The sequence below is a fragment of the Conger conger genome, chromosome 1 (assembly GCF_963514075.1).
Source record: "Conger conger chromosome 1, fConCon1.1, whole genome shotgun sequence".
Classification (NCBI taxonomy): domain Eukaryota; kingdom Metazoa; phylum Chordata; class Actinopteri; order Anguilliformes; family Congridae; genus Conger; species Conger conger.
The window spans coordinates 20,441,802-20,469,739 of NC_083760.1; the positions used below are offsets into that span (position 1 = coordinate 20,441,802).

The window sequence follows — 27,938 nt, forward strand, 5'->3', positions numbered from 1 at the left end:
TGATATACTGAGGTAAAAACTGTCAGAGGGTTGCCGGTTTGGTTAATCAAGAGGGACATTGCTGTTTTGTCCATTAATTGCCTTAGCTGTATAAATGGATATCAAGTAAAATATGTGCTTCGAAGAAGCCCTTATCCACTGCAGCCTGTCTACACTGGATAAGGCCCTTTTCTAAACAAATGATTAATGACAATAATAAGTGCAGCCATTAATTAAAGGTTCAAAGCTCTGTTACACAAGCGGAGAGATAGCTTTCAGCAGAAAAGAGAGGCTTCCCTGCACACATTTGTGACTAATTCCAGTTTGTTTTCAGAATGTATCTCGTTGTGATTCATAAGTGCTACACCTCAGACTTTGTAATGGAAATAAAGTTCCTCCTTTGATTGAACGGGACTGCGGCAAATCTGCAAGCGCACATTGAAAACTCGCATGAAAGCCAAGCCGAAGGCAGGAATATTTTACCAGCCATCAACAATATCATCCTTTCTCCTCAGTGCCTCCTGCTCTTTGAATGACAGTGCTTTAAGCGCTGGTGGCCTCTTGTGGCTCTTTATCTCTGGCTCAGAGCTGTAGACTGATACTGACCCCCTGCATATGCCTCTGTAATTGTCTCTGGTGCAGAAATACGACCAGGAGCTCTTTAAAATGGCCATGCCCTGCCTGAGCGCCATCGCCGGGGCCCTGCCGCCAGACTACGTGGACTCCTCCCTCAGCACCACCCTGGAGAAGCAGACCTCGGTGGACGCCCACGGAAACTTCGACCCCAGGCCCATCAGCACGGCCAAGTGAGTGGCCCGAAAGGGCGAGGGTGGGGGGCGGCGGGGCGATGGTGAGCCGGCCGAAAGGTCGGTGGATCACTATCCCTGAAGTCACCGCCGACGGGGTCGTAATGTTCTGGAGCCCTGCACGGCTCTGTTCTGGTGAAAGGTTCAGCAAAGGCATACCCCTGGTCACCGCTGCATTATTTAGAGGACCACCGTGAGAACACTGAGGTTATTACGGCTACAGTGTGCACGCACACTCACTAGCTTCTCTCTACATCACCTGTAGAAAGGAATGAGCTCACAGTCTATGTCTGGCCTCAATCTGCCAGGCTCAGAGTTACAACACAGCACAGACATAAAAACAGCATTATACACTCAGTGAGCACCTTATTAGGTATTTATTAAAGTTATTGTTTAGACTTATTGGTCTTCTGCGGTTGCAGCCTATCCACTCAGAGATGCAATACCACTGGTTATTTGGATTACTATCACCTTCCTGTCAGCTTTGACCAGTCTGGCCATTTTTTTCTGATTTCTGGTGTTTTTGCCTGCAGAACTTCTGCTCACTGCAAATGCTAGAGACTGTTCCCAGGAGATAAGCAGTTTCTGAGATACTCAAACCACCCTGTCTGACACTAACAATCATTCCACGGTCAAAGTCACTTAGATCACATTTCATCCCCATTTCATCCCCATTTTCATGACATTTGGTCTGAAAAACCTCTTGACCATGTCTGCATGATTTTATGCCTTTACTTGCTGCCACATAATTGGCTGATTAAATATTAGCATTAACAAGCTGGTGTACAGGTCTACCTAATAAAGTGCTCAGTGAGTGTACATTTTATTTAAAACACCTATTCTGTCAATGAGCATGCAAACATACGCTCAGTGAACACTGTATTATGTAGGCCTTGCTCAGGGGGCTAACAGATGCACAGAGATGTTGGGCCCCTGCAATCTTCCGGGTCCTCATCTTGCATCTTAGCCACTAAGCTATATGCTACATTAATGTAAGCACAATATATAGTGTAGCACAGTAGAATACACACCAATGAGGATTGTTTCCTCTGTTGGACTCAAAGTCTGTATTTTATAATGCAAAACTACATTCTGCTTCTTCAATCTCGTTTTCTGTGTGCGAGAGAATAATGAACACTTGAATCAGAAAATTACCTTTGTAAGAAAATTTTAATCAGTCTTATTACAAATTGTACCAAATGTGTATGTTCCCTATTTCTCAGTGTGAGTTTCTTCTAGTTTATTTGTCAATTTTCATTGTGGCGGTTTACAGCACCCCCATGCTGTTGATTATATGTTCTTGATGTCTTGAACTTTTAAAGAAATATATGTCTCATCAATTTTACAGCATTTCCCTCCCTGAAAAAATGGAATATGTTGCCAACAAGTACGCTGAGCATTCCCATGACAAATGGTCTGCAGAGAAGGTAAGTCAGGATGGAGGTTAAGTGCCATGGCATTTGTTTAAAATTCAGCCCAATAGACCTTTAAAAAGCTGAGCCATTTTTATGTCAAACGTTTTCTCCATTTTACATTCAGGGACCTGTGTCTTTTTCTCCGATATCCTGTCAGTTCTTTATCATGAGCAGAAAAGGGCAAATTCAGACTGAATTCCTGAAGTGTCTCACCTGATATTGTGGACATCCACATTGGAGCATAGTCTCTCTGTCTCATTAGGTAACATTAGGCTGGAAGTATGGGGAGAGTGTGGATGAGAAGGCCAAGAACCACCCTATGTTGAGGCCTTACAAATCACTCACCGACAAGGTACAGCAGCACTGTGTCATTCAACTTGCATTTCGGGTTGCGTGATGTCCGTTCAGCCTCACCTGGAGGTGACATTGAAGATTGAATGGATGAGGAAAGGTGTGCTTGTGTGTGCATTTCTTCAGGAGAAGGAGGTCTACCGCTGGCCTGTGAAGGAGTCTCTGAAGAGCATGCTAGCCATGGGCTGGAACATCGAGAGGACCAAGGAAGGGGAGGCCATGTTTCAGCAACGGGAGAGCGAGAAACTGCGCAAGATCTCCCAGTCCTCTCAGGTGTGTTGGGTGTGTGTGTGTTAGTGTTTCTCTTCATTCAGTTTCATACTGTATCTTTCTTAGCATTCAGTATGTTTTAGTTGTCCACCATCACCAGTAATTTGTGGTGTTTTATTTTGTCAGGGAAATGGATTCAGTCCATGTCCACTGGACATGAGCAATGTGGTTCTTTCCAGAGAGTTACAGGTCAGTATGAAATACAAAATAATAATAATTTTTCGACTGTATGGGTCCTGTAATCTACACTCAGGCAGGCATAGTTAATCTAGAAATCTGTTGAGGAGCAGTGCAACTGATTTCATTTTGTTATTGTCCTCCTGGACAGAATGTAATTGTGTTTTTTGATTTCTTCATAAAGGGCATGGTGGAGGTTGTGGCAGAAAACTACCATAATATTTGGGCAAAGAAGAAGAAAACTGAGCTGGGAAGTAGAGGTGGGGCTATTGTGCTGTTGTGCTGTTATGAATCACTAACAGTGTATTTCACATATGGGCTCAACTGGCATTTTCATGGAGGAAATGGTTTCCCTGCAATCTTAGATTTAGTCCTTCCTATTGTCCTTGCCTCATGCATTTGCAGGAGGTACAGTATGTGAGGGAGGTGGAGCCAGAGGCAGAACAAGTTTATCACAAGTCATATTGTAGATCTCTTCCACCGCAACATCTGCTTTCTGATAGTGCTGAATACATTTCAAAGGCTTTTGACACAATTCGCATACTGGAGGAGAATGAAGGATTCTTAAAAGGAAAGTCATTTTCAGTATTCAAAATGGTGTCGGATACTTAACTGTACTGCTCCCTGTCAAAGTAATATTTATGTGTCATTATAATTGGACTACATAGCAAGACAAAAGAGATGCGTTTCTGTGAGGAAGACTAGCATTCCGCTATTTTGCCATACACAGAGCTGTATTTAGATAGTGATATTAGCGATGGTGAATAAAGCAGCAGGATTAGCATTGTGTTGTTTTTGTGATATTAGGAGGCGGGACACACCCTCTGCTGGTGCCCTACGACACGCTAACCGCCAAAGAGAAGGCTAGGGACAGAGAGAAGGCCCAGGACCTCTTCCGTTTCCTGCAGATCAACGGCTATGCCATCACCAGGTCCTGTAGCCCTCTCTTCTCCTGGCTCTACAAAAAATAAGCCAACCTGAAGTATATTAGTCTTATATTTAGACCTAAGAAAAATATTTCTTAGGTGAGACAGTTTGACTCATTTCAAGATTAGCAAATGGGGTAAGAAACTGCATCAGAACAGTATCAGTATCTCTAACAGTATCAGAAACGGTATCAGAACCTTCTGTTAAAACAGTAACTCCTGTATACCTGCGCTGCTCCTGCTTTCTCTAATCTCAGGCTTCTCTGTAATTCAGGGGGTTGAAAGATATGGAGCAGGACTCTTCCTCCATGGAGAAGCGTTTTGCATACAAATTTCTGAAGAAGCTCCTGAAGTACGTGGACTCGGCGCAGGAATTTATCGCCCACCTGGGTGAGTGGAGGCCACCTCAGATTTACCGCCTCCCAGTACAGACGACAGAGGGCCCGTTGTTATTTATCTCTCTGAAACCTGGGGGAAAGAGGGTCACACTTCATCCGGTGGAATCGCTTAGTGTGTGTGATTGTGTATCTGCACGCGTCGAGCACTTTATCACCTTATCTGTGCCAGATGTGTCTCGTGACGGGGGGGCCGAGAGAGACGGCGGTGGGCCACTGATTAACGCCCAGGCGCCCCCGCCCGCGCTTCATCTTCACGTGATGAAGCAGGGCTTCGTTTTCACTCCTTCCCTCACAGTCACACAGAATGTTCTCACACGCTGCAATAAGCAAAAAATAAATCAGCCGTAACAGGTACCTTAGTCTTATATTTAGATTTTAAATCTTATTTATATAACTTTTTTGCGAAATGAGACAAAAAAAACTGTTAATGACGTGAGAAAGTTTGACTCATTTCAAGGTTTCCCAATGGGGCGGATCAAGCTAATATGTTCTACTTGGGAGAAAAAAATCAAGATCTTATTACAAGACGCTTGTTGACCCTCCTGAAAAAGACTGCTCAAGCTAGGTTTTGAAAACAGCCGGTTGACCAGTTCAGTTCAGACCAGCTCCATACTCATACTGGTTTTACCAACTCAAGCTACAGTATGTTTTGAAATAGCTGGTCATAGCTGGATTTTACACCAAGGAAGGCAGTTGTATGTTGTAACATTCACACTACATTGCCGCTACATTGTGAGAACATTTCTGTGTTTAGAACGCTGACCGGGGGTGACCCAACTATTTTCTCAACTCTCTCAGAGGCCCACACTTGACCTCTGACCCTGTCATTTCAGAGGCCATGGCCACCAGTGGGAAGAAGGACAAATCCCCACATGAACAAGAGATCAAGTTCTTTGCCAAGGTCGGAATCCATAAAATTCAAACCAAGATAAATAGCGCAATTTTAAATGTTTATATGCCAATTGAGACCATTTCATATTTAAAGTGCAGTTAATCTGTGAGACTGGCTCCAGGCTTGTACACAGCTCTCCTCACAGCTCTCCTTAATGATTGTGCTGAAGTGTGTCAGGGCCAGCTGGTGTTTACTTGATGTGTGCTCACCTCCATCTGTGCTCGCTCCTCCTCACCAGGTGCTCCTCCCTCTGATTGACCAGTACTTCAAGAACCACTCCCTCTACTTCCTGTCGTCTCCCAGCTCAAACCTGAGTGGTAGTGGGTACGCTTCCAATAAGGAGAAGGAGATGCTCACCAGGTACACACACACACACGCACACGCACGCACAACACACACACACATGTACACACTCATACGCACACTGGCCCACACACACACAGGGACACACACACTCACACACACTCATTTACACACACTAAGGGCACGCGCATACACATATGCACCAGAGGCATGCACGCGCGCGCACATGCACGTACATCACACGCACATATACACACTCATATGTACACTCACACACAAAGGGGCAGACACACTCACGCGCGCACGCACAGGCACCACACACGCACATATACACACTCATACGCACATGCACACACAGGGGCACACACACACACACACACACTCATGCATATGCACTAAGGGCACACACATACACGCACGCACACGCACAAACATTGCCACTTGTGCACACACTGGGCCCAGTGAAGCCCAGCATGTGTTATTTCACCAGACCGCTAATCTTATCCCTGAGCACAAAACAGCCCAGCCACTTTATATCCATGACTCAGATTCATGTTGCTGAATAAAGGCTCTTTACAGCCTACAGTACTTTGCCCATGTCCCTTCCTCTCCTCTTCTCCACTCTTCCTGTCTTTAACTGTATCTCTTCACTGCTCTTTTTCCTGCTCTCTCCTCGTCTCTTCCAGCCTCTTCTGTAAACTGGCAGCTCTTGTCAGACACAGGATTTCCCTCTTTGGTAAGGACATGACTGCTTCATTTATTTGCTCGTCCTGCTGGAGGGCTCTTAGTACACTGCGTTTCAGACTACTGATGTGCCTTTCCGCTGCCATTGTGTTTCTCTCTCTAAGGGAGTGACTCTGCTACCATGGTCAGCTGTCTGCATATCCTGGCTCACACGCTCGACACAAGGTACTGTACGTTTCTGGCTGAACAAAGCATCTCTGCCACACAATAGCAGTCACGTCTCTCACATCGGTTAAAGAGTCCCACGTGGCCGGCAGTGAAAAATGAAATGAATATATTTCTTGCCGTGAGATTTTGGCCTAGTTACATTGTGTGCAATTCAGCTGCAAATAAGCCCTTTGCAAGCCTTTGATAACAAGCAGGATAGATGCTGTGTGCATACCTACAATAGCACTATCAAGTCGATGTAAACTTGTGCCTCACAAAATTATAGAGAAATTATGTTATGCCTTTCTATCACTCTGCACACTTGAGAAAATTAGATCTTTGTTCTGGCAATAAAATATACCACCCATGTAGTTACATTTTTAAGCACTTAAGGGGAAAGTAGAGTAACATTATTGACTAGATGGCTAATCAAATATTAGCATTCATACATTGCATTACAAATTAGCATTAGTATTCATACATACAGTATATGGGCCACATTAAATCTATTAATAGTGGCAGGGATTCATGAATTAATTTTGTGTCACTTTTGATTTCATTTCATCCACAATGGTAAGAGAGGTTGATTTCTACACTGCTAGGGGTTGTTTTCTCCAACATACAGTTCGCAAATACAGATTTGTATTTCCCTTTCCAATGTTCTATTTTAGGAACACGAGCTACATGCAGTATCTGTCAGGAATGGGTAAAAAAGGTTGTAGCTCTTGCTTCGTTTCACTGAACTTCTGATTATTATTTCAGCATTTCCCTTCTCACATTGCAGACTATTTGTCATCTCTGCGATTGGAACTGCTTGTAGATTTTTCTCTGTGCCGCCTCACCATTCTTTATTGGAAGCTTTCCGTCATGTGGGCTCAGTTTCAATAAGGCCTCCGCTCGGTCTCAGCCAGTTTTAAAATATACATTTGTGAGGCAGGGCAGAGAGAGGCCTCACGGTGCGAGGGATGATGTCAGTAAGATGACTGCTGTGGTTAAGAACTGTAACTCATAAAAAGCAGCACAAATCTTTTCAATTACTTTGATTGATGTCACAAAGCATCTGTTAACTGCATAACTGACAATACAGGACATATAACTGGGTATTTTATGGCCATGTTGCTTTCTGTTCTCGAATAGAAACTCCCCGCTGGCATTTAATAAGGACAACAAACTGGCCACAGAACATTAGGCTCAAGGCCAATGCTATCCTTTAAGGTCTTGTTCTACATTTGAATTACATGAAATCATGCTTGTGCTGTGATGCATAGGAACACTATCCCTTTTAGCCCTTGCCTTGTCCTCCATTCCAAAGTGTGTGAAATTTGTAAATATATTTTTAAATAATTCCTAAGTAGTTTGTTGTGGACTGTCCTTGGTTGCACATAGCTACTATTCAGAAGACTATTATGGAGTTCACACCACGGCACCATTTATCAGACTGCTTTATTGATTCTGACCATTTATCTCAGTGAAAACTATATCACAGTATAAGAATTGTCCATTTAAGTGGTGTGCCCTCCTTGTGACCTTTTCTTATATTTACCTAGATGGAGGAAATAAAGGGCTTCGAGTTGTAAAACTTGGTGACAAGTTTTGTCACTTGGTGACACTTGTCAACAATGTGTTTGTCCTCGTTGGTTCCTGGGTTTCCACGGTGACCTCTGTTCTTTCAGGACAGTGATGAAGTCCGGTTCAGAGCTGGTGAAGGCGGGGCTGCGCACATTCTTTGAGAACGCGGCTGAGGACCTGGAGAAGACTCTAGAAAACCTGAAGCTGGGCAAGTTCACTCACTCCCGCAGCCAGATGAAGGGCGTGTCCCAGAACATCAACTACACCACCGTGGCCCTGCTGCCCATCCTGACCGCGCTCTTCGAGCACATCACCCAGTACCACTTTGGGGTGGACCTGCTGTGTAAGTGTTTCCTGGCCTTGTCAGCCCTAACCAGTCCCACATACTGTCTCAGGAGTCCATTTATGCAAACTATCAATAACTGAAAATGTGGTCTTACGGGATGCTGATTTATTTACTTTGCTTTGCATGTGTGTTTCAGTGGACGATGTCCAGTTGTCGTGTTATCGTATCCTGACCAGTCTTTATGCACTAGGAACAGGAAAGAACATCTACGTGGAGAGGTACTTTTCAAATTGGCGGAAACCACCTAATGTAAAAAGAATGTTGAAAATGTCAGCAATTTTGTCATATCGTAAAAATCAGACTTTGTAATTTTTGCCGATTTTTTATTTGGATGATGATATGAATAGCGCTAAATAAACCATTGTGCTTCATCCAGTATTGACATTTATAGGATGAATGCACTCCTGAATGTTAGCATTGATGTTGGATAATGCATTATGGACTGTGATATGATGGTAGTGGTGTTCTAATTTGACATAATGCTGTGGCTCTCAGGCAGCTGCCAGCCCTGGGTGAGTGTCTGGCCACCCTAGCAGGAGCCATGCCTGTAGCCTTCCTGGAGCCCCACCTCAACGTTCACAACCCCTGGTCTGTCTTCAACACCAAGACCCCCCGAGAGAGGGCCAGTGAGTAGTCCCAACCACAGCTCTTTTTACTGCTCTTCACCACCAGTCATCACTCCTCACAGTTTTCATTCTCAACTGACACAGTTGGCTTTGCTTCCATGGACAATATCCAGATAACTTTTTACATGAGGACAGAGTCCTTTTCAAGTTGAATTATGAGACCTGGCATCATAGTCCCACCAAATACATCTCACGTGCGTGTCCTGGGTAAGATCTGTTGAGGTGTTAAGCTTGTGTATTGTGTACGCAGTCCTCAGCATGCCCGACTCGGTGGAGGAGATGTGCCCAGAGATGCCCCGTCTGGACGGGCTGATGAAGGACATCAATGACATGTCGGAGTCAGGGGCGCGCTACACCGAGATGCCCCACGTCATTGAGGTGGTGCTGCCCATGCTCTGCAACTACCTGTCCTACTGGTGGGAGAAGGGCCCGGAGAACACGTCCGGCGGCAGCAGCAGCTGCTGCACCACGGTCACCTCCGAACACCTCAGCATCATCCTGGGAAACATCCTCAAGATCCTCAACAGCAACCTGGGCATTGACGAGGCCTCCTGGATGAAGAGGATCGCTGGTGGGTGGGCGAGTGTGGCACGGCGGGGCCTTAGCTTCAGGTTCACTAGCGGCCAGGTCCCACTTTGTCTTGTGCCATTTTGAGTGCCACCGCCACAACGGGATTAGAATCTTATGACCAGTGGCAAACATTTCTCATTTGCTTGCAATTAGCTAGTGCAATGAAGATGTGTTGTGTAGAATGTGTTTTGCAGTAATCGTCTACAATACTTACTTATGCTTTTTATTTTAAAATAGGCTTTAGACAGCTGCTATTTGTCTCTGTAAGGTGTATAAAGTAGCTTTCCTTCGTGCCACATTTGTCTACCATCAGTCATAAAAATGCTTATAGATATGTTGATATGTACTGAAGATAAAGTAGACCATGATAAATGACTGAAAAGATATAGCGATATAAATTAATGGAGTTTTCTAAATAATGAAAATCATAAAAATTTTGCCATCTTGTCTGTACTCTTGTTTCTGTTTCCCACTATGTGGCATTGCAGTCTATGCCCAGCCCATCATCAGCAAGGCTCGTGCGGACCTACTGAGGACCCACTTCCTGCCCACGCTGGAGAAGCTGAAGAAGAAGACGGTGAAAGTGGTGGCCGAAGAGGAGCTCCTGAAGGCCGACAGCAAGGGTGACACCCAGGAGGCGGAGCTCCTGATCCTGGATGAATTTGCTGTGCTCTGCCGGGACCTGTATGCCTTCTACCCCATGCTCATCCGCTATGTGGACATCAACAGGTAACCCAGCGTGTCCTCCTTCCACATGACCTGTTTGACTGTGTGGGTGGGCAAGCCGTTTGATTGAGGCCTGAGAGGCCTGTGTGTTGACCCATTGTTTAAGTGATAGCCAACCACCAATTAACTCCCAAAGCTCTCTCCTGCTACCACATCAGAGGTTTTCTGAGAAACTAGGCACCCTGCTGATCTCTGGTTACTGTAGTTCCCTTCCAAAGCAGCTACAGTGTGGGAACATAAACCATTACTAATGAGAAACCTGAGTGCCCTTCAGCTTTTTATTTGACTACAGTGCAGTAACCAAAATTCCAGTTTGACATGCCCACTTACAGTTTCCCTTCACCTTCTCAAGGTCTCGGTGGTTGAAGGAGCCGGATGCTGACTCCAATGCGCTTTTTAAAATGGTGGCAGAGATCTTCATTCTCTGGTGCAAGTCTCATGTAAGCCATGCACACTTATTTTAATACTTGGGTTTGTCATGTAGGAGTTGTCTCCTATCTCACAATCTATCTTTCCTGTACAGAACTTCAAAAGGGAAGAGCAAAACTTTGTGGTTCAGAATGAGATCAACAACCTGTCCTTCCTAACTGGAGATAGCAAGACCAAGATGTCCAAGGTAAAGGAGCGCACTGGGTCTCTGGTTCAGTTGTGAAATCAGGTATACATACGTATATTCCAGCAGGGCTAAATTAATTAACAGGATGTGTGCCTGATCCAGCATGGTGACTATAATTGCCTAGTGCAGTGGTTTCTAACCCCTCTGGTTATCTTTGCACAATATATGTATCCCAGGCTAGTCCACCTCTCTCTGTTCACTGTCAGCACTTTGGAAGGCAGTGGACTGTGATTTGACTTTTGCAGATACAGTACTGAAAATCATTTCTGGGTCTAACTTTCCACCTAGTGGCCAAAAGTTAATCCTAAAGGTAGTCCATAAGAGCAAGATATATCAGTACGGAAAGACTCTAAACCCACCATTGTTATATGTATTATCAAATGTACAAGGTATTAAGAATAATATTTATTATTATTACTACATTTATTTATGACAACTAATTAATTAATTAATTAATTAATTGTCAGTATGTAACATGACCCATAACACACAACAAGATTACAGGTCAAACTGAAGAGTATAGGTCAAACATGCTTTAATACAGTATACAGTGGTGTGAAAAAGTGTTTGCCCCCTTCCTGATTTCTTATTTTTTTGCATGTTTGTCACTTAAAAGTTTCAGATCATCAAACAAATTTAAATATTAGTCAAAGACAACACAAGTAAACACAAAATGCAGTTTTTAAATGAAGGTTTTTATTATTAAGGGAGAAAAAACATAACTATGGTTTATCAAATCTGAGTTCAATTTTTCTAGCCACACCCAGGCCTGATTACTGCCACACCTGTTCTCAATCAAGAAATCACTTAAATAGGACCTGCCTGACAAAGTGAAGTAGACCAAATGATCCTCAATGGTGCAGTGGGTAGCACTGCCACCTCACAGCAAGGAGGTCCTGGGTTCGAATCCCCGTCGGCCGGGGCCTCTCTGTGCGGAGTTTGCATGTTCTCCCCGTGTCTGCGTGGGTTTCCTCCGGGTACTCCGGTTTCCTCCCACAGTCCAAAGACATGCAGGTTAGGCTGATTGGAGAGTCTAAATTGCCCGTAGGTATGAGTGTGTGAGTGAATGGTGTGTGTGCCCTGCGATGGACTGGCGACCTGTCCAGGGTGTATTCCTGCCTTTCGCCCAATGTATGCTGGGATAGGCTCCAGCCCCCCTGCGACCCTGTTCAGGATAAGCAGGTTCAGATAATGGATGGATGGATGAGAAAGAAAGTAATTGAGATCTATCAGTCTGGAAAAGGTTATAAAGCCATTTATAAAGCTTTGGGACTCCAGCGAACCACAGTGAGAGCCATTATCCACAAATGGCGAAAATATGGAACAGTGGTGAACCTTCCCAGGAGTGGCCGGCCGACCAAAATTACCCCAAGAGCGCAGCGAAGACTCATCCAAGAGGTCACAAAAGACCCCACAACAACATCCAAAGAACTGCAGGCCTCACTTGCCTCAGTTAAGGTCAGTGTTCATGACTCCACCATAAGAAAGAGACTGGGCAATAATGGCCTGCATGGCAGAGTTCCAAGACGAAAACCACTGCTGAGTAAAAATAACATTAAGGCTCATCTCAATTTTGCCAGAAAACATCTTGATGTTCCCCAAGACTTCTGGGAAAATACTTTTTGAACTTTTTGGAAGGTGTGTGTCCCATTACATCTGGCGTAAAAGTAGCACCGCATTTCAGAAAAAGAACATCATACCAACAGTAAAATATGGTGGTGGTAGTGTGATGGTCTGGGGCTGTTTTGCTGCTTCAGGACCTGGAAGACTTGCTGTGATAAATGGAACCATGAATTCTGCTGTCTACCAAAAAATCCTGAAGGAGAATGTCCGGCCATTTGTTCGTGACCTCAAGCTGAAACGAACTTGGGTTCTGCAGCAGGACAATGATCCAAAACACACCAGCAAGTCCACTTCTGAATGGCTGAAGAAAAACAAAATGAAGACTTTGGAGTGGCCTAGTCAAAGTCCTGATCTGAATCCTATTGAGATGCTGTGGCATGACCTTAAAAAGGCGGTACATGCTCGAAAACCCTCCAATGTGGCTGAATTACAACAATTCTGCAAAGATGAGTGGGCCAAAATTCCTCCACAGCGCTGTAAGAGACTCATTGCAAGTTATCGCAAACGCTTGATTGCTGTTGTTGCTGCTAAGGGTGGCCCAACCAGTTAGTAGGTTTAGGGGGCAATCACTTTTTCACACAGGGCCATGTAGGTTTGGATTTTTTTTCTCCCTTAATAATAAAAACCTTCATTTAAAAACTGCATTTTGTGTTTACTTGTGTTGTCTTTGACTAATATTTAAATTTGTTTGATGATCTGAAACATTTAAGTGTGACAAACATGCAAAAAAAATAAGAAATCAGGAAGGGGGCAAACACTTTTTCACACCACTGTATGTGAAAGCATGCGCCATATATTATAAAATATTAGATTTTATTATCTTAGTTATGTGGTGGTCTTATTTATATCTGCTGTATATATGTGCTTATATCTGTATATATGTGTATATATCTGGTTTTCCCCATTATGCCATTATCTGTACTCTATCCCTATAATGCATAATCTTTTTAAAATATGTGTACTAACACTATTTCATGCAATAGTATATTCAATACATGAAAACTATAATAATAAAACAATATGGTACTTTTTGAATGTATTGAAATTTCTCTATGGCTGCTTTTATAAAACCATTAAAAGCCATAGCATTATTTGTGTACTTTTGCTGATATTCAAATGAGCCTCATGAAACTGAATATTAAAGTGAGCAACTCCTTTGATTGAATAAAGCTAGCATTTAAAATGGAAGTAAAAATATAAAAAATTCATTGAAAGTCTGTTTTTTAACTCAAAGTGCCTTTTACTTGTTCTCTCTCCCTCATACAGTCGTTTCTGGGAAAGGTACAGTCAGTGTGCATGAGCTGTGTCGTAAAGGCAGGCTTCCTAGCAACGCCTGCCTCAGTGCACTGTAGTGTACGGCGTCCAATAAACACATCTCACCAGTCAGTCGCTAATGTGCATCAATTCACTGGGTGCAACCAGGACCATACCGAGTTCATTTCAAGTCACACTTGTCTTTACAGTGAATAACCTGTTGTATTGTGTTTATTCCATGCCTAGTACTCGTTCTTGAAAAGACCATTCAGCTTTCTGATTGTCCATTGTTGCCTCTGTGTTTACATTTACACTGTTCTGTACTGTACTGTATGCATCCCCCAATCCACTTGATTTAGGTAGATAAATGTTCCATTTCTGCCAGCTACTTCACTTATCCTTTTTCAACAGCTACGTCTGCTTTATAAAATACTGTTGTATTGATTGAGAAAAATCCTAGCTGTAGCAGGTTTTCTAGCTAGTGCTGTGTAATAGATGCTTCACTGGCACCAGTATTCGGCTTCGGTTGCAGATTCAGCTGAAGGGGAATAATTCTTAAAAAGCAAAAGGCTTTGCAAAAGTAAAGTTGCTTCAAAATGCAGAATGTGAAATGGGAGTACTTTTGATTGGCATTTCTGCTGTTCCACATTCAAATGACAGGGTTGCAGATATGCTTGTTAGTAGATGCTTTTATCCAAAGCAACATATTCGTGAACATAGGTTTATTCATTCGGCACTTGTTCCATAAGTCCTTCTATCATTATTCAAATTAGTTTGGCCATCTAATAATAAAAGGTGACTGCCAGAACAAAATAATTTGTTCCAAATTCAGTTACGACTCAACTCCAAAAGGGTATTCAGTTAGACTGTTTACCACCAAGCTAATCATCAAGAAGAAACAAACTGCAAAAGAAACCCCCCACCTAGTACAATATTACAATTGCTAGATAGAATAGGTTTCACACTCTTCACCAGATTACCATTTAGAGGTCTTAAGCATAAAGTTGACTGCTGAAAGTTATTCTTCTTACCAGACAGGGGGTCAGGACCAGGAGAGGAGGCACAAGAAACGGAGGGGAGAGTTCTACTCCATCCAGACCTCCCTCATCGTAGCGGCCCTGAAGAAGCTGCTGCCCATTGGCCTCAACATGTGCACCCCAGGGGACCAGGAGCTCATCTCTCTGGCCAAGATCCGCTACAGTCTGGTGAGGGGGCCCCCTGCCCATAGAATCCTACAGGTGCAGCTTAGGTGGAGATATCCTGTAGTCCGGAGCTGTTTTTGAACATCTTTTATGTTCCATTCAACAGAAAGACACAGACGACGAGGTCAAAGACCACTTGAGACAAAACCTGCACCTACAAGAGAAGGTATGCTGGTGAACACTAGAGGGATTTTTCTCTGTTGCATGTTTAAGAAATTCTAACCCTCATGTGTTCAACTTCAACTTTTTGTTTTGAAAGTCGGAAGTTGAGCCAGGACTACTGCCAAGGGTCAATGGCACATGCTGGGTTTTGATACAGTAGCTGTTGTAGTTTCTTTCTCTGCCCTGGCTCGATAAATAATGACCCTGCTGTATTATTGCAGTCGGAGGACCCTGCGGTGAGGTGGCAGCTGAACCTGTACAGGCACGTGGTGGTGAAGAGTGATGGTCCTCCAGACCCCGAGCGCACTGTGGCCCGAGTGCAGAGCATCTCCGCCGCCGTCTTCCACCTGGAGCAGGTCAAAGGCCTCCGGCCCACGGCTGCTTAAGGGGCCAATCACACCAAACAGGCTTTAGTGGCCAGAAAACGCGAGGAGCGCTGCATGTATTGATTGATTTTTACGAAGCCTACTCTGTAAAAAGCACCGGACGTGTCTTTTCTGCTGTTGCTAGGCAACCGTACTGCACTCCTGTCAATCGCTTTGCCGAGGCTCTACCGGTATTGACGGCAAACGGATTTCACCGGAAAGTGTGCTCCATGTTTTTTTTTTTACAAGCAATATATAAAGGGAGAGATTTTGCTATTTTGGAGAGTGAGAGACAAAATGAGTTGGAACACAAAACAGCTTTTGTGAAATCGTATGTGGTTGGGCCAAAACAGTGTCAACTGCAGTAACACATTTTTCTCCTCTATCTCTGTTTACAATAGAACCTAAACAAAATCAAACCCCGCTATTTCCATGTGATTGGACAGTAGAGAAAAGAATGGCAGTGATGTGGGACTTAGGATAATTTGCAGCTGGATGCGCCCAATGAGACAGCGAGTCACCCGGTCCAGATAAACCTGAGGCGCCTGGTGCACAAAAGCAGCGTGGAAAACATTTCAAACCCATTGAAAATAATTATGAAAAGGGCGCCCCAAGTCAATAAAGCACATTTGGTGTGATCAGACCCTAAAGGGATACCTCACTTTATTCATTTGAATACATTTCAGTTTTGGCGTATGTCTTTGATTGCCCCATTTTTGGTGCAATAAAGGATGTTTTAGATATTTGGAGAATATTGGTTTCTGATGACCTGCTGTGTAAAGGGATTCAGGGGGTTTGTAGCCACAACCAGGAAAATACACTTCAGTTCCATTTGGAAATGTGCTGCACTTGCTTTGGAACGCAAACCCCTGCATGCCCCATACCTGCCAGTGTGAAGCTGGCAGGTTTGTTAGAAAAGTCAGTAGATATCTAAAGTGTTCTTCATCAAACACAAACACTGTCTCGGCTAATCAAATATATGCACTAAAACTGAAATGGTATTTATAAAAAATCCAAAATGTAAACTATCCCTTTTATCAGATGCAGTTTACAGCAATGATATTCTGAACAGTTTCTTTCCTGACCACCAGGTGGAGCAGCCGCTGAGGTCCAAGAAGTGTGTGTGGCAGAAGTTGCTCTCCAAACAACGCAAGCGCGCAGTGGTGGCGTGCTTCCGCATGGCTCCACTCTACAACTTACCCAGGTACACCGCACATAATATCCATAGTAACAAGGATGCCTCATCCTATGGAATAAACCAATGTGCTTATTCAAAATGGAAGTTACTGTTGTAGTCCTTTTGTTGTTTCTGTCCTGCAGTCTGTATTCCTAGTCAGCGGCATTATTTAAACATTCTGATCCTTGAGTGCTACATTCAGCATGACTCAGTTTTCTATATCCAGCCCCATAACAAATGGATAATAATTCTGTACCAGAACTGTGGGCCAGCTGGGCTTTCGGGACACACAAAGACAGACAACTGTCTCTTTCTTTTCAGAGCAACTGTTCTTCTTCAGTGAAGCTCTTGGACTCTTTTGTCCTACCCAGTTTGACCCCTGTGTTAATGTGAAGTTTCCCTCCCCCAAGTCTGTAGGACAAATGTCTTACCTCAGGCATTGATCAAAAAAAGGGAAAAGGACACTAACAATTTCATGCCCTGCTGCACTGTAAATTTATCAGTCTTACCTGGGAGGAGAAACAGTGGGGAAAAAAACAATTATTTATCCCGCCTGCTGTCTCTCGTGCTCTACCATTGGTCCGTACAGTACTTGCTTTCAGTACGACTCATTGGGGCTGTCTGTCACCATTGTTTTGTTTGAACATTACAGTTCATCATGAAATGCGGCAAAAGTTGGCATCGCTATCATATTCTGTACTTCGAAGAATGTTAGCACATTGCCAGTTGGAATATTCAGAGTATACTAGCATACTAGTTTATTTGTATACTATGTGTACTCGACATGCAGGGGTGTGTTATGTGAACTTGATGGCATTTAATACTTCCCTTTCCAACCCATGCTGTTTGCCATTTAAATTTGACCTTAATCTTGTCTGTCTGACTGTGTCAGGGTCAATTCTAAATGCCTCATTTCCATGACATGATTGGCCTTTCTCTCTCTCTACCAGACTGTCCATCAGCTTTCCTTTTTGTATATAGCCACTAGCTAATGCTAATATCCTTCACAACTTGATCTTAACACGACAACTTTGTGAAGCTGGGCTGCCTTTTTTGTTTATAGCATATTATATTTTCTATACACTGTCTTGATATGTCTTTTCCTTTCTCTCTTGATTGACAACACTGTACTCCCCTTCAGGCACAAAAATAACAATTACTTCCTGATCGCCTACCAACACTATTGGCTGGAAAAAATGCATGAGAACACAGACTATGACAGTCTGCTCTCCATGCTAACGGTAATGTAGGACTGAGAGAGCTGACGTTTGTGACCTCTCCCCCCCCTCCCAGTCATAATTCTCTACTGTCACTCATACAGTGTCCCACTGACATTCTGATTGGTCAGCCAGGAGGCAAGTCCGTGCTCTCTGGGTTTGAGTGTCATAACCTGTATTGCAATAATGCCGTAAACACAAGCAGCTCTGTGTTGCATTCTGGTGTTGTGCTATTAATATTATTACTATCATATTGATTAGGATTATTCTGGCGTTCTGACACATTAAAACATGTGGTATTTGTCTCTAGAGTTGTGTGTTGTGGGTGACTAATTCTGTTATTCAGTGTTGTGCACAGGCCCCAGGGTGTTGAATTGGATCAGGTCTGCACAATGCGAGTCCCACAGGGGGCGTGTAACTGGTCATAGTGTCACCCAGAGAGGCAGTGTTTGCCATAAGATGGCCATGTCTCATCTTGCACCAGCAATCCCCTCTGGAGAATCGGTCACCCACAGTCTGCCTGTACAAGCGGCATATACAGTATAGTATGTCCAAGGAGTGCACTCCTTGTTTCAGCCAGCTCAAACGGTGGACTGTGGAGTTCAAAAGAAGTCAGCTGTTTGACGTCAAGTGTTTAAGAGGAGGTATTAGTGATTATGATTACGATTACGATTGCAATTAGGCATTCCAAATTTGGAGAAAAAGTACAAAAGTACAGTGTTCTGTGACATATTGTTTTTATACCCTTATGTGCCCTTTGTATCATGCCATATTTACTCATGTCCAGGCATCATATCCAGACTCGAACAATCGCTGAAAGGAGACAGTCTTTGAAATGACCACTTCTAATTTTGCAGGCAACCAAATTCCTTCAAAAGAAGCTAGCCTCCCTGTTGTCAAGTAACTGCTTTGTCATAGAATGTGACTGCATCGTTCCATGTCCTTCCCAGGGTGACCAGTTGGATGAGTCAGTGCCCCCCCCATACTAACAATTAACAGCTTTCGTCCAGCCCTTCCCGTCCCAACCCCCTCCCCTTCTACCGCTCCCTTCCTCCTCCCATCCTGTTAACCCTTCCTAATCTGACTCTCCCCCCACCTCCCCAGGCATCGCTCTATTAACCTCTTCCTCACGGGCTATCAGAGAATTTGGATAGAGACAGAGGAGTACGCATTTGAGGAGAGTCTAGTGCAGGACCTGGCAGTAAGTACCGACCCCGCGGCGTTGGCCTCTGTGCATTGTGGGTCAGCCTTGCCGCTGAACGCTTCGCAAGCACAATTCTGCAGGGAGCGCTCCCTTCCCCCCGCGTCCGTCCGCTTTTGGTGTCTCCGTCATCCGTGTTCTGCTCCAGCTCGTGTCTCACATCGCCAGCAGACGTCCACCCAGGGTGGGCGTCCCATCTCCCCCCAGCGTCAGAGCAAACAGCGCCCTCACTAGAACTGTGGCCCATCCCTTACCGCGGTAAGAGAGCATCCGTCCAGATGCCCAGGCTTACTGCTGAAATTTACGCAAAGTGTAACCGCTTTCGTAAATTTGTTTTTCACATCGTCATGGTCACGTGGTTTCAACGTCATGGTCACATGATTTATGAAAACAATTATAATGGCTTGAATGAATTGTCTTTTTTTTGTTATCTATTTTTAATTGTTCTTCAATCTTTAAAATGAGTAAAAAAATATATATTTTCAGTTATTATCTGTATAAACGTATACAGTATGTGCTGTGTTAATTATTGACCTTCATAGATAATATAATAAGAATTAAAATATGAACAGTAATAATACAAATAATAATACTTATGCCAGATAGATATAATCAATGGCCAGAACAGGAAATTCTTTCTGAGCAGAGAATTGCCTAGCACAACAGAGAACAATATGCAATAGATAGTGTGAAATGCCGTAGGTAGCTATTGTTGCTATCATTTCTCCTGCCACATTAGCAGGATTCAAGCCCTCTCTGCATAGCTGGTGGCTGTAATGTGGTGAATTGTTACAGTATTGCTAGTCCTCATTAAGTCATGCTTCATAACTACCATCATCTGTTCTAACTACTCCACACACAAACGCCGATGCTGCCTCGCCATCGTATGGTTTGTGTGTTCCTGTGTATCTCGGTGCATGCTCTTCTGGTGAATGGATGTTCTAGTCTGACCATCAGTGTCCCATAATACCTGTATGACCAGCGCTTCATTGAGAACTTTAGTGTGTGTGTACGTTGTGCATTTAATTTAAATTTACTTTCGTCTTTGCAAATGTAGTAGACCTGCATGCATTAAAGGTAAGTGTTCTATGAATGATTTTGAAGGTGATTTTATAAGAATAACAACACAATGTTTCCACATACTAAGAACTTATGAAGATATTCACACAGAAAAGTGAATGCCAGACTTGCTTCATATAAGTACCACATCAAAACAGGCATTGGTTTATGCAGTGTTAGTATAGGCAGTGACTGGTCCGTATGTACACAAATTCATTTGAATTCCTTCCTTGTGGATATTATTCAATACAAAGATATATTTTTTAAACAATGCAGTAGGTTAATATTAGAAGATTTTTGTAAATCAGTGTGGGAAAGTAGTTCACAGATGAGAGAGGTGCACGTGCTTGGTGTGATGGTTTGCCGTCGGCTGGGTGTGGGGGCATCATGACAGTGAACCCGACTGACGACCCTGCGTTTCTGTATAGAAGGTCCACAAGAAGGTGGAGGAGGAGGAAGAGGAGGAGGCAGAAATGCAACCAGACCCCCTTCATCAGCTCATCCTGCATTTCAGTCACAATGCTCTCACAGAACGGAGGTGAGATAAATAAGCACACCAACACGCACACCAGGACACCTGCTGCTTGCACTGCAGGCTCCATCTGTACGAAAGAACTCTGTACAGAATGTCAACATGCCCCTCGGTTAATTGACACTGAGTTCATTTGCTGCAGCAGTTTTTAGAAACGGCGCATAGTGTTTATCTAGATATTGAGGTTTGCAAAATAAAAGTCCTTTCTTTTTTGTCGATGCTGCTTTGATTTATGTGGTTTTAAATTGCTGTATGTTTTCCTCCTTAGTGCCCTGGAAGAAGATCCTCTGTACATTGCTTATGCTGATATGATGGCGAAGGTACACAACTGCTGTGACATACATGTGCTGACCTTTTTAAAATGAGGAACTCTAAACATATAGTTGGGCTTGCCAGGTCTAGTTTTTTCTTGCAAAAGAAGGGACATTTATTTTTCAACATAATCATTAATTTCATCATTTTGATTTTTTTTTTCCTGAAATTAATTTACCAGGCCTCAACTGAAAACAAGACTTGTTTTCAGTTTTCAGAGGAACCAGAATTTGTGCCCATTTTAAATAAACCGGTTTTTATTGAAAAACATGAATAAAGTACTATAACAAATTGACATGGAAAGAGAATGATAATAGTAACATGAATAATGCAAATAATCATGATAATAATAATTATAATATGCTAATAACGTGCTGTTGTTATTGTTATTACTGTTATTATTGTTATTCATGAATCACTTTTCATATATTTTCTTTGAAGCATTCTCCATATAAAAGAACAAAACCATGCTAACAACAAAGTCAACGCAAATAATCACTTTTATTGCACAATGAATGGTAAAAATAGTTAACATGATGTATGTAAAGAATGTTACAAAACAGTTTAAATGACATCTTACCCATCAAGACAATGGTCACTTTAGGTAAAGTAGGACAAATCTTTAAGTTAATATACTTAACAAGGTCAGAAATTAAATTAAAGGTTTTTAAAATGGGCTTAAAGTTCTGTAATATTTTATTTCCTGTTTTCTGGGCCTGCAGAGAGAAGGCTTAGTCACAGTTTTTACCTGGTGGAAATTACCTGCTGACATTTCACAAGGCTAGCCCACACAAATATAAAACCTGCAAGTGACAGGTTCCATTTACATAACTCAAAATATGCACTCCACTATATTGCATTGCACATGTTTTGAATAATACAATTCAGATGCAATGCAATAAAGCAAACACCCAATAAAAACAAACACCCATGGACCATCGGAAAAGCATCGTTTCACAATTACCACTCAAGCTATAATTTGAAGCCATTAATTTTTGTATGGTGTAGTTAAGATATCTGCATTATGCAGGATTGCATATGAAAGATTTAGTCCTGGTAGGCTTTCATACAGCATAATGTGATTAACTGTACATAGATGCTCCTAATTTAATGAATGAAATTGAAAGTGTATTCTACAGTGATCTGTATTAGCTGTTTTTCTACCTTGTTAGAGCTGTGCAGAAGATGAAGAGGAGGAAGAGGAGGAAGGGAAAGAGAAGACATTTGAGGTGAGTTTTCGGAGGCTGTCTAGTCCCATTTTTGCTGTGGTGCTGTAGGTGACTGTAGGCTACTGTGCTAACCACATGCCCTGTCTGTGTGTGTCTGCCCGCAGGAGAAAGAGATGGAGAAACAGAAGACTCTGTACCAGCAGGCCAGACTGCATGACCGCGGGGCGGCTGAGATGGTGCTGCAGATGATCAGTGCCAGCAAAGGTACAGACACACTTGGGCACACGCACACACACACACACACACACTGTCTACGCGCATGCATGCATGCACGTGCAAACACACACACACACACACACACACAAGCTTTACAAGCAGAAACTCACATGATGCATGCACAGTCACGCACAAGCACGCACATACAGTACGTATACATGCAGATATACATATGCATGCGCATGCACACAAATACACACACTCCCATACAAGCATGCATGCACGCACATACAGCACATGCATGCTTGTGCACACACACACGCACTAGCTTTATAAGCAGAAATTTGCATGACACATGCACAGGCACACACATACAGTATGTATACATGCACACATACATGTGCATGCACACATACACACATACACACATGCATACACATGCACCCACATATGTACGTGGATACACACAAATGCATACACGGATGCACACACACAGATTTACAGGCAAATAGTGTGCTTATCTTGACCTCCCCAGGTCGGCTGGGGCCCATGGTGACCTTCACCCTCAAACTGGGAATCTCCATCCTCAATGGGGGCAATGTGCTCGTCCAGCAGGTACTACTATCTAAGACCTTGTGTGGCCCAACGTGTCTGCCGGCACTGAGACTGTAAAAGTGCATTCTGAGAATGAATGATAACAGTACAAGGCCTACTGTGATGTCAGCTAGCTTGTGATGATTTACATTTACATTTTAGTCATTTGGCAGAAGCGACTTACAAGTGCATAGGTTCTACCATAAGTCAAAGCATCACATCCAGAACTAGCAAAATACACATGAAATGCTGTTCTAAACATAGGTGTCATCATAATTTTTTTTTTTTTTTTTTTGGGAGGCTAGGCAAGGATAGGGATATCAGAAAGGAGGGGCAGGGGAAATCAGGAGGGAGGACTAAAGTAGTTTGAAAAGGTGTGTTTTGAGTCTGCGTCGAAATAGGGGGAGGGATTCTGCTGTTCTGACAGTGGTAGGCAAGTCATTCCATCACTGAGGAACCAGAACGGAAAACAGGCATGAACGTGCAGCTCGACCGCCAGGTGCACGTAGAGAGGGAACCATAAGGCGACCAGAGCCGGCAGACCGGAGTGGTCTAGCTGGGGAGTAGGGAGTGATCAAGGATTGTATGTAAGGTGGGGCAGTCCCCTTAGCAGCCTAAAATGCCAACACTAGGGCCTTGAAACGGATGCGTGCGGCAATAGGAAGCCAGTGGAGGCCAATGAGAAGCGGGGTGACATGAGCCGACCTGGACTGACTGGTGATCAGGCGGGCTGCAGCATTCTGGACCAGCTGGAGGGGCTTGATGGCACACGCTGGGAGACCGGCTAGGAGGGAGTTGCAGTAATCCAGGCGGGAGGATACTTGTGGAGCCAGGGTGAGGCAGTTATCAAGAGTCACCCCAAGATTCTTTGCCGTACGGGAGGAGGAAACTACAAGGTCCTCAACAGTCAATGAGAGGTCGATTGACGGAGAGGACTTAGCAGGGATGTAGAGAAGCTCAATTTTGGCAAGGTTGAGCTTCAGGTGGTGGGAAGTCATCCATGCAGAGATATCAGCCAAGCAGGCAGAGATCCGTGTGGTGACTTGGGACTTGGGTGTCGGGGGGGGAGGAAATAAAGAGTTGGGTGTCATCATGATGAACTGAGAAAAGTGGTAATGCCTTTAGCTGATGTGAATATATCAAATATCTGTCCCCTTTTGCAGAAAATGCTGGACTACCTGAAGGAAAAGAGAGATGTTGGCTTTTTCAAGAGTTTGTCTGGACTCATGCAGTCTTGCAGGTAGCATTATTACAATGCAGCATACAATGACGAATTTGGCAGTGCCTGACACTAAAAACAAAACAACTTGATCCCTAATTGTGTGACCAAGACAAATTCTTTTGTTGAATAAGGCTGATGAATATTGTCCATGACTAATGTGGCCCGTGTTTCTCCTCTAACACCACCAGTGTCCTGGACTTGAATGCATTTGAAAGACAAAATAAAGCAGAAGGTCTTGGAATGGTCACTGAAGAAGGGTCAGGTAAGTTAGAAGAGACATCTGGAAGAAGACGAGAGCACACAGCCAGCTCTGGTGCTGTGTGTCCATCCCCCCGACTGTACATTCATGTCCGTCAGGCCCTAAACTTCAATAACCATAGCTATCGAATTCATGAAAACACTAAAGTAGACATATTTTATACGTATGTTTGTTGCAGGTCACTGTAATGCAATATTTTATTATTATTATAGGGATGGGTACTCCATACCATTCATTCATTCAAACAGCACCACAATGAAAGACATATTGTCACAATAGTAAACGCAATAGCAACTAATTCACCCCGTACTGTATTAACTGCTAGTTTCTGCAACCAGAATAAGATGATTGTCTAGATACTGATGTATTGACACAAAATCCTAACAAACGTAATATACTGTTCCATTTCGATCCTGCAAGATGGATTGGAGAATACTGCCCCATGATATTCAGAGAAGGAATAACCATCAGCCAATATAAAATTGCATTATCTCTGTAATGCAATTTTTGATGCCATGCTCTTTCTGCTTGTGCTATAGCCAGTGATGGATGTGGTCTAATTACTTCTCATCGAGCTATCAAAAGTGTCAAGAGCAGTCAAGCTGGTGCAGGTTCTGCTGGGCAAACCATGCAAGTTTTTTTACTACCAAACGGATTTGATTAGACACCAAATGGACGCTAAGACTTCATCCTAAGCCTTTTCAAAGCTTCAGAATATTTTTCCACCCACAACAATCTGCAAGGCGATTATGGGACCTTTCAAACCTTTCAAGTTAAGATTTATTGTCATTACCAGTTGGTTCATTTTTACATTATACTGTACATGACTGGGAATTTTAGGGATTCAAGAGCTTTAGAAGAACATGAGAGAGTACATAGATTGAGGTGGGCGTACTCACATGACATGTTTGTAATGCCTTTAATGCATCAGACTTTAGGATTCTCTTTAGAAAACTGCAGCTTTTGAGCTGTCACTACACCAGTAATGAGTAGAGTATGTGTGTTAGCTTTCAGAACTGGAACCACTGAAAGATGTTGAATGCCAGACAGAAAAAAACACTCATAATTTCTGCATCCGTCATTGGAAACTTCAGACTAAGCAGTAGCAGCACATGGTCACAATTTCAGACCACTCAACTGCCAGTCATAAAACTGACTACTAATTTCTGACTCTCTAAAGCTACAGTACAAAACGTTTTTTCTGTGTTAAATGCTGACATGCTGTAGCGCAAGCAGTAATAGCCTTCCACAGGAAAGTTCAAGATTGGTTGGGAGATGCCCAATTGCCAGCGATTGGCCAAATTCTGCTCCCTGGTCAGTGAGGCCCTTGTTCGGGGCCCTCATTCTGCCCTCTGCTGACTGGAGGTCACGGAGAGATGGTACTATATAGCATTCGCTGAACACTTTTATTTCTGACGGAAATGGCCCAACTCCATGTTCATTCATGTCAATGTGTCTGGCATTTTGGAAACGAAGCCTCTCTGTATAATTTACTCACCTCCCAAAATATCCACCAAGGAGTGCAGATTCGGCACACATTCAGATGTTCTATTAAAATAAGCACTTCAGTCTAGATCTGGTCAACATTTGTCCTTGACTTAGACTTACAAGTAATTGCATGCGTTTTGTTCTCTAATACAATTCAACAAGTTAATTGTGGTGGTTGCTGAACTCGAAAAACTGCTAACATTTACATTTACTGCACTTATTTTCTAAGTCAAAGTTGGGGACAAACTTCAAATCGAGTCAACATTTGATTGAACACATTTGATTAATGATTGTTTTTCTGTAGTTTTGCATAAATGGATGTGTTATTGTGCATAATCCAGCTCATTTCCATCTCATATAATCAGGCATAAGTGATGGTGAGTCCAGTCTTGTATCATTTCTCACCTCCAGTCAGACACCTGCCAAACTCGTGCAGAACTTACGGTCAAATTTCTCTGTAACAGCATGTTAGTGTCTCTTCTGTATAGCAGAAAGTGATGTCAATTTTCTCTCTCTTCTCTCTCTCTCTTACTTCTTATTGTAACTCAATGTCTTCTCCTTTGCTTATGTCTGCTTTTTGTGTTTGTTTGTTTCTTCTTATCATTTTTACTCATCGGTCGCAGTCAACGTGAGTGAGCGGGGTAAATACACGGTTTAGATTCTACTCGTTGGCAATGCTGCAGTTCCGAATGCTGGCATTAGAAATCCTGCCTCCCTCCCTCCCCCATCCCCCCTGTCCTGGATGTGTTAACCAACTGCTGTGGTCTGCAGGAAAAATGTGCATGCTGAACAGACATTTTTATTGAGAAACCAGAGAAAAACCCAAACTGACTGACTCCCTCACCACCTGTACTACAGTAGTGCTTGTCATTTGTGTGGGAACAGTTTTGTTTCTTTATGTTAACAATACTAAACAAACTAAAACATTTTTTGGTACGTACATGAGAATAAAACACCCCAGCATCATTTGCATCTAAAGCAACAAAGCTCTGCTATGCAGTTTTAATCATGTAGTTGATAAGACAGGCTGTGTTCAATCAACATTTGTTTTTAACTTTAACAAGTAAACACAAACATTACATTTTCTCTTCACAAACTGAGCTTGGTGGTTCAGTTTTGGTGACCGCTGAACTTGGTATGCTTATAAAAAAATTAAAATAATTATTATTTATTTTAACTGTTTATCAAGTTGTTTATTGAATCCCAGCCTAATTCTTTCCATATAGAGTCCTGAATGAGTTGCATATGTTCATTGTAGTAATGTTAGTCCACCAGCACAATGGATAGACGGTAGTTTTGTGAGGGCATGAAGGCTTTGCTGTTTAATTTGTCAGGTTTGAGAGGAGAGCTCTTGGCCTCTGCCCTTTACTTCATCGAGGAACTTGTTTCATTTTAATTTCCTGTTTTCAAAGGTTCCAAGGTACTGCAAAATGATGATTTCACAAAGGATCTCTTTAGGTTCTTGCAACTTCTTTGTGAAGGGCACAACAACGGTAGGTGCCAAGTACAGCATAAATGCAGCTTTCATCAGAAACATAGTCATTATAAATGGGAGGCATCACCACAACACTGTGGATGTTCATTCCTTAATATTTTTGACCTTCTGTAAATTAAACTCTTAAGTACGGTGTGTGCCTTAGAATCTTGGCGGTTTAACTCCTGTTGGGTGGCGTGTGAGAAGGTGATTTATCATGTGTCATGAATAATTAATTATTGGTTCTGTCATGCCCACTCCAGGAGTTCTGGAGTTATTTCTTGTTATCCCTGTCAAAGGCATCGCAACATGCTATTAACTTTAATATGGCTGACAGAACACTACTCCCAATAATTTGACATGAGTTTCATTTATTTAAAATACCCACCCCCTTTGCAGACAAAAACCATGGGGGTTAATAGAAAGCCAGTTTCCAAATAGTTGGGTGGGGATGCTTTCAGAAGTATTCACTAATGCAGTTTAACATTATAAGAAATTCAGTTGGCCTTTATTCCGTATTTGGTGCCAGCAGCAATGATACCTCAATATTT

At 43.0% G+C, this 27,938-nt stretch overlaps 1 protein-coding gene across 6 annotated transcripts in view; it reads left to right on the top strand.

Moving 5' to 3' along the window:
• LOC133123322 (ryanodine receptor 3) overlaps positions 1–27,938 on the top strand; it is a 136,691-nt gene that overhangs the window by 95,804 nt on the left and 12,949 nt on the right. For 2 of the 6 annotated variants that reach the window (XM_061233687.1, XM_061233731.1), the window contains 34 exons: positions 622–785; positions 2,134–2,212; positions 2,463–2,552; positions 2,678–2,824; positions 2,948–3,010; positions 3,183–3,258; positions 3,806–3,929; positions 4,199–4,314; positions 5,156–5,223; positions 5,453–5,574; positions 6,204–6,253; positions 6,366–6,426; positions 8,082–8,320; positions 8,460–8,541; positions 8,819–8,949; positions 9,200–9,520; positions 10,008–10,248; positions 10,598–10,685; positions 10,769–10,861; positions 13,751–13,765; positions 14,773–14,943; positions 15,047–15,106; positions 15,324–15,458; positions 16,559–16,671; positions 18,966–19,062; positions 20,550–20,659; positions 20,922–20,973; positions 22,138–22,194; positions 22,299–22,398; positions 22,886–22,965; positions 24,108–24,184; positions 24,355–24,428; positions 26,537–26,554; positions 27,326–27,406. In XM_061233687.1, the coding sequence (XP_061089671.1) occupies positions 622–785; positions 2,134–2,212; positions 2,463–2,552; positions 2,678–2,824; positions 2,948–3,010; positions 3,183–3,258; positions 3,806–3,929; positions 4,199–4,314; positions 5,156–5,223; positions 5,453–5,574; positions 6,204–6,253; positions 6,366–6,426; positions 8,082–8,320; positions 8,460–8,541; positions 8,819–8,949; positions 9,200–9,520; positions 10,008–10,248; positions 10,598–10,685; positions 10,769–10,861; positions 13,751–13,765; positions 14,773–14,943; positions 15,047–15,106; positions 15,324–15,458; positions 16,559–16,671; positions 18,966–19,062; positions 20,550–20,659; positions 20,922–20,973; positions 22,138–22,194; positions 22,299–22,398; positions 22,886–22,965; positions 24,108–24,184; positions 24,355–24,428; positions 26,537–26,554; positions 27,326–27,406 (3,595 nt within the window). The remainder of the gene's footprint in view (positions 1–621; positions 786–2,133; positions 2,213–2,462; positions 2,553–2,677; positions 2,825–2,947; positions 3,011–3,182; positions 3,259–3,805; positions 3,930–4,198; positions 4,315–5,155; positions 5,224–5,452; positions 5,575–6,203; positions 6,254–6,365; positions 6,427–8,081; positions 8,321–8,459; positions 8,542–8,818; positions 8,950–9,199; positions 9,521–10,007; positions 10,249–10,597; positions 10,686–10,768; positions 10,862–13,750; positions 13,766–14,772; positions 14,944–15,046; positions 15,107–15,323; positions 15,459–16,558; positions 16,672–18,965; positions 19,063–20,549; positions 20,660–20,921; positions 20,974–22,137; positions 22,195–22,298; positions 22,399–22,885; positions 22,966–24,107; positions 24,185–24,354; positions 24,429–26,536; positions 26,555–27,325; positions 27,407–27,938) is intronic. The other 4 variants (XM_061233703.1, XM_061233697.1, XM_061233723.1 and 1 more) reach the window with 4 other exon arrangements.